At 45.0% G+C, this 6,764-nt stretch overlaps 1 protein-coding gene across 2 annotated transcripts in view; it reads right to left on the bottom strand.

Annotated features, from left to right (window-relative positions):
- Positions 1 to 3,678: 3,678 nt before the first annotated feature.
- TBC1D16 (TBC1 domain family member 16) overlaps positions 3,679 to 6,764 on the bottom strand; it is a 30,883-nt gene continuing 27,797 nt past the window's right edge. For both annotated transcript variants that reach the window (XM_072112341.1, XM_072112340.1), the window contains exon 12: positions 3,679 to 4,370. In XM_072112341.1, the coding sequence (XP_071968442.1) occupies positions 4,125 to 4,370 (246 nt within the window). In that variant the 3' untranslated portion in view covers positions 3,679 to 4,124. The remainder of the gene's footprint in view (positions 4,371 to 6,764) is intronic.

Genomic DNA, 6,764 nt, shown 5'->3' with positions numbered 1-6,764 from the left:
GGAGCCTCCGCCTACACACAGGGACATTTATTATCATACGACCTTGTGCAGATAGTTTTTTTGGGGACTGTGTTGACCCAGAGTTATGCCAAATTTATGAACTGTTTGACAAATTTGGCGCACCTTTAAGTTTGTCTGAAAGTGGTCGGCCACTTTTTAATAAATCTCATGGTGTCTCTCTTGTTACTGACAGACAGGAAGAGGGGAGGAGGGAGCAGGATGAGTCATTACTCTCCTGCTACAGCTCCTCCTATTCAGTAGTGATGGGAAGTCTGAGCTGGATAATTAGGCTCAGCTCATTAAAAAGAGCTTGCTATTAAATATATTATAGGAAGTCTCCATTCAGGGGCGGAGTCAGTTGTAAAGGGGCAGGGTTAAATCAGCCGGGAACCGACTAGTGTAGGGAGATTGTATAAGAATTAGAGAGAGGAACAAGTCAATGGGTGGAGGAGGAGAGATCACAGTAAAGATCACACGTCCTAATCAGAATCAAACGGCTCACTGGTTCAGCTCTCATACAGGAGCCGGCTCCCATCGATCACTGGAAAGAGCCGCATCAAAGAAGGTGGTTGGCGAATGACTTTAACTACTTTTCAGCAGAGCTCAGACATGTCAACAAAGAATCATTGGGAGTCTGCAAAAGTAAGTAGCTGGGCGGCTGAATCACTTGATAAACATTTAGAGATTATCCACAAGGCAGTAAAGGCACATGGGCAACCTCTTTAAGATGTGACTTCACTTCCCAAGCCTTCCAATTACTGGAGGGAGGTTGTGACATTTTTAAAAAGTCTCAGTTGCTCGATTTGGCTAAAGATGTCCTTTCTCCCCAAAATTGGAAAGGTGTTAAAGTATTCAAGATATTCAAAAAACGTTGTGCATTGAGAATTAAAACGGAACACAATGCCCTATGTCGCTTTTTGAAGCCGTAATTCTAGAGGACTTCATTGGGCGAAGTTGGGTGTCCCCCCACCTCCCCACCCAAAAGAGATACCATCACAATATGCGCCATAGTAGTCGGGGGAGTGTGGGTAGGATACTTTGTCGTCTTCCCAACACTCCTACAACGGGAACCAGATAAGCCTCCAAGATGTTGATCATCCCAAACGAGTCGAGAAGGCGATTGTGTATTTTTAATTGCCGCTTCCTCTATAAACACTCGCATTGCCGGTATCATGTTTGGCGCCTGGTGTTGACTGCCGCTTCGCCGGGCACAAATGAGCTCCTCAAACATTTACACTTCAGTGATTACTGAAAAACAAAGATCATAGGGAGTATATCGCCAATTACGGAGACAGCTTGGCGTGCAGATCACTGCTAACCAGATATCATTGTGAATAATAGAAAGTTTTAATTAGTTACCAGGATGAAAGGAAATCTTCATGCCTGACAGCAACCGATGATTATTTATGGGGGACTCGATCCCTCTGTAGTTTGTTTAAAGGAACACTCCAGTCCCAGCTGATTCATTGTATTACACCTTGTACAGGGTCTGGAGGGAGGAGCAGGACTCCACGTTCTAGGAATACATTGAGAAAGAGTCCTGCTCCTCCATTCAATGAATAAGCTCAGATTGGAGTGTTCCTTTCCAATAACTCTCTTCCATTAGACATGTCTCTGCATGTATATGTACCAGTGTCTTTGCCTCCTTTGAGAGCTTCAGCCATTCCCTGTTCTCCTCATGCTGCTCTCTGTATACACACAACTTCCCATTTCTCACTCCTAATGGCGTTACCCATCGTGCCTCTTTCTCTCCCAGTCCATCTCACTGACTGACACAGGAGGTAGTAGGAAGAGTAATAATCTCCTGCTGCAGCTCCTCCTATTCATCAGAGCTCAGACATAAGAACAAAGATCCATGGAGAGTTTGCAGACAGCACTAAAGTAAGTAGCAGGACTGCTGAATCACTTAATAAACATTCAAGGAATAATTATTAAGGCAGTAAAGGCATATTGGCAACTTATGTAAAGGAGTGGCCAACCCCTTTAATTATACTGAAATCTCTGATTGAGCTCCAAAGACACTATAGTTTTAGATTTGGGGAGGGGTCACCTGGCAGGGAGATTGCTCATGGTCAGATAGAGATCACATGACCCTCCATCTGCGGCCATTTTATGGTCAGGAATCTCTGGCTGATGAGGTAAAAGACTGGAGGCTTCACTTTACATATCAGGAAAGCGGAGCAGAACTATTCATAGATGTATATTGGTAAATTACCTGATATCCTTCCCCCTCACACACATTACAAAAACATGAGGTAAAGTGGCCAACCCCTTTAAAATGGGTAAACCTAAACTCAAACTATAAAATGGTGCCCCCTCAGCCACTTACAGTGGTAATATATCAGGTTATTTATCACTAAGTGGGTTCTCCATGCAGTGTCTCACACCCGTGCTGACATCACCTATGAGAAGTCACTATTTTTAAAGTAGCAGTACAGATAACTGCGACCCTAATGCTGCCCCCATCTTGATACAGGTGGTGCTGCCTGAGGCAAGAGGCTCAACTCCCCTCATGGCTGATGCATCCCTATGTATGAAAGCGCCCCTAAAAGCAAATATCAGAGAAAAGGTGGATTTCAACATGTCCTCTTCTCTGTTCCTGCAGGATACTCAGGTAGCAGAGCTATTAAAAGTGTAGGTGCAACATTAGAAAGGGTTGTGGAGCTTGGGGTTTAGAGAAACCACATACATCACTGCCAAAAAATTCTACAAACCTAATTTGCTTTTCCCAAAAGGGAACAAGGATGAATGGACCATGGACTAATATACTCGTATACAGCTTTTCTTTTCTGTATTTTATTAAAATACTCCTTAGACACCGTGGTCAAAACTGGACCATGGTGTCTAAGCGGGTGCAGAGGGCATTGACACCCTGCAGCACTGATCGTGGGGTGCTGATGGTGTCGCACGGCAGCCTGGGGTCTACTGACAAACCCAGGGGCTGCCTGGGATATCTATCCAAGAGAACAAATTATCTCATGTCAGCGCCCCCTTGTGGGACAAAGTAAAATGTAGAAAAAAAAAAAAAAGTTTAAAAAACCCCCCAATAAAGTCTGAAAATATGTAAAAAAATAAAAAGGACAACACACAAAAATTGTCAAAAAAAAGGTCAAATCACACACATTGGGGCAGATGTACTTACCTGGTCCATTCGCGATCCAGCGGCGCGTTCTCTGCGGTGGATTTGGGTCCAGCCGGGATTCACTAAGGTAGTTCCTCCAACATCCACCAGGTGGCGCTGCTGCGCTGAAGTCAGCTGAAATGCACTCAAGTTCACCGGCTTATTCCTGGTGAAGTTAAGTGCAAGCTCCACGACACTTTTTGTTTTTTAAATGCGGCGGTTTTTCCGAATCCGTCGGGTTTTCGTTCGGCCACGCCGCCCGATTTCCGTCGCGTGCATGGCAGCGCCGATGCGCCACAATCCGATCGCGTGCGCCAAAATCACGGGGCAATTCAGGGAAAATCAACGCAAATCGGAAATATTCGGGTAACACGTCGGGAAAACGCGAATCGGGCCCTTAGTAAATGACCCCCATTGTGTACTTCCACCCCCACGTAAAATACCAATGATAAAATGTGTTAAAAAAATTATAGAAACATAATTGGGCATGGGAAATTGGTATTGAGTAATGGATGGAGTTTTTTTTTTTCCCAAAAATTCCAAAAGGACAACACAGCTGTGAAAAAAAAGCAATTTATTTACACTGCTATGAACAGTATAATGTACATAACAGAACCGACTTCAAGTAAATCATACATCCCCCATGATGCACTGCAGTGGAAAAGATTCTAGTATTGGTCATAAGTCACCTGATTGGGTTTCCGTGTGCAATAATAATAAACAAAAAAATAATTAAAAATAAATTTACTTTAAAAAACAAAAAAACACTGATTGGTTTTAAAATCCCACCAACAGATTTATTTGATTGATAATAGAGGGGAGAAGAGAGGTACAAGGATTGTGCTTCGCTGGCAAAGGCTTCATAACTAGAATCGAGAAGCTTCTGGAAAACTTTGTAGCCCAGGTCCTCACCAGTCACGTATCATACAGAACCATTCCCGACCCAAATCCGAATTCTGCCCGGCGCCGCCTGTCTGTTGCTTTCCATTTGTAGGAAACTTTTCTATTTCCTAAAGGTAAAAACATCGAGCGGCTTGTGTTTTTTCTTGCCGTCTTTGGGCGAGGTCGGGGTGGGCTCTTCTACGGTTCCTCCGTACAGACAACTTTTGGGGTCTGGGTGTTCCCCCGTGCATTCTATGGTAGGTATGTAACCGCTGTCCCACATCCCGGGGCCACACAACTTACACAGGTCGTGGAGGCTGCAGGGGATTTTGGGCAAGAGACGAAACTGATAAAGTAAACTCCTCGCCTGCAAGGAAAAAAAAAAAGTTCAGAAAATTTGGAAAAACGATGGCAGGATCAAAAGTTTCTTCAATGTTATCAAAACTACCGTATATACTTGTGTACAAGCTGAGTTTTTCAGTACAAAAAATGTGCTGAAAAAACCAACTCGGCTTATACACGGGTGTATAAAAAGATAAACTTACATACATACCTTATGGCGCTCCCAGTGGCTCCTCTTCCCTCTTGGGCTGCATGGGGGATTTAATTACAGAGTAGAGACCCTCCCCCTATACGGAGCTTCTATGTAATCAGACACCTCTGTGCTGCTGTGTATAGACCTAGCTGCTGAGACTCACTGCCCCCTCCCTCTCCACAGGGCTTCTATGTAATCAGACACCTCTGTGCTTCTGTGTAGTGACCTAGCTGCTGTAACTCACTGCCCCCCCCTCTCCATAGAGCTTCTATATAATCAGACACCTCTGTGCTGCTGTGTAGAGACCCAGCTGCTGTGACTCACTGCCCCCTCCCCTCTATACTGAGCTTCTATATAATAAGACACCGCTGTGCTGCTGTGTAGAGACCCAGCTCCTGCGACTCACTGTTCCACCGCCCCTCTATATAGAGTATCTATGTAATCTGAGATTTTGTCCCTTTTTGTAAGCAGAAAAAAAAGGATATTGGTAGGGGTTTCTCTCTGGACTATTGCATGTAGACCTAGCAAGTAATCATAGACCTCTGTGCTGCTATGTAGAGACCTAGCTGCTGTGAATCACTGCCTCTCCCTCTCTCTCCATAGACTTCTATGTAATATGACACCTCAGTGAGACTTTCTCTTCTTGTGAACAAAGTAAAAAGGCAAACTCTCTGCTGCTTGGGTGCAGACTCACTGCGTCCCCCCTCTCCATAGACCACTATGTAATCTGACACCTCATTGAGATTCTGCCCCTTCTTGTGAGCAGGGTAAAAGGATATTAGAAGTGTTGTCTCTTGGCAGCTGTGTGGAGATTTAGCTCCTGTGACTCACTCCTCCCCCTCCCCTCTCCATAGAGTTTCTATGTAATATGACACATTGGTGAGATTCTGCCCCTTCTTATTAGCGGAGTAAAAAGGATAGGGAAGGAGGAAGGATGATAAAGTAAGGGAAGAACAAACACTTTCCTCTTGTTATACATCATATACACTCACAGGCCACTTTATTAGGTACACCTGTCCAACTGCTCGTTAACACTTAATTTCTAATCAGCCAATCACATGGCGGCAATTCAGTGCATTTAGGCATGTAGACATGATCAAGACAATCTCCTGCAGTTCTCCCGAGCATCAGTATGGGGAAGAAAGGTGATTTGTGGCCTTTGAACGTGGCCTGGTTGTTGGTGCCAGAAGGGCTGGTCTGAGGATTTCAGAAACTGCTGATCTACTGGGATTTTCACACACAACCATCTCTAGGGTTTACAGAGAATGGTCCAAAAAAAAAAAACATCCAGTGAGCGGCAGTTCTGTGGGCGGAAATGCCTTGTTGATGCCAGAGATCAGAGGAGAATGGGCAGACTGGTTCGAGCTGATAGAAAGGCAACAGTGACTCAAATCGCCACCCTTTACAACCAAGGTAGGCAGAAGAGCATCTCTGAACGCACAGTACGTCGAACTTTGAGGTAGATGGGCTACAGCAGCAGAAGACCACACCGGGTGCCACTCCTTTCAGCTAAGAACAGGAAACTGAGGCTACAATTTGCACAAGCTCATCGAAATTGGACAGTAGAAGATTGGAAAAACGTTGCCTGGTCTGATGAGTCTCGATTTCTGCTGCGACATTCGGATGGTAGGGTCAGAATTTGGCGTCAACAACATGAAAGCATGGATCCATCCTGCCTTGTATCAGCGGTTCAGGCTGGTGGTGGTGGTGTCATGGTGTGGGGAATATTTTCTTGGCACTCTTTGGGCCCCTTGGTACAACGCCACAGCCTACCTGAGTATTGTTGCTGACCCTGTCCATCCCTTTATGAGCACAATGTACCCTGTAACATCTGATGGCTACTTTCAGCAGGATAATGCGCCATGTCATAAAGCTGGAATCATCTCAGACTGGTTTCTTGAACAGGACAATGAGGTCACTGGACTCAAATGGCCTCCACAGTCACCAGATCTCAATCCAATAGAGCATCTTTGGGATGTGGTGGAACGGGAGATTCGCATCATGGATGTGCAGCCGACAAATCTGCGGCAACTGTGTGATGCCATCATGTCAATATGGACCAAAATCTCTGAGGAGCTTCCAGCACCTTGTTGTATCTATGCCACGAAGAATTGAGGCAGTTCTGAAGGCAAAAGGGGGTCCAACCCGTTACTAGCATGGTGTACCTAATAAAGTGGCCGGTGAGTGTAGTTTGTTTTAGTTTGTTGTTTTTGAGACTCATTCTAG

The sequence above is a fragment of the Engystomops pustulosus genome, chromosome 6 (assembly GCF_040894005.1).
Source record: "Engystomops pustulosus chromosome 6, aEngPut4.maternal, whole genome shotgun sequence".
In the NCBI taxonomy this organism is placed as follows: Eukaryota; Metazoa; Chordata; class Amphibia; order Anura; family Leptodactylidae; genus Engystomops; species Engystomops pustulosus.
The sequence above is the reverse complement of the archived record's forward strand: the minus strand, read 5'-3'. Positions and strand labels throughout refer to the sequence as shown.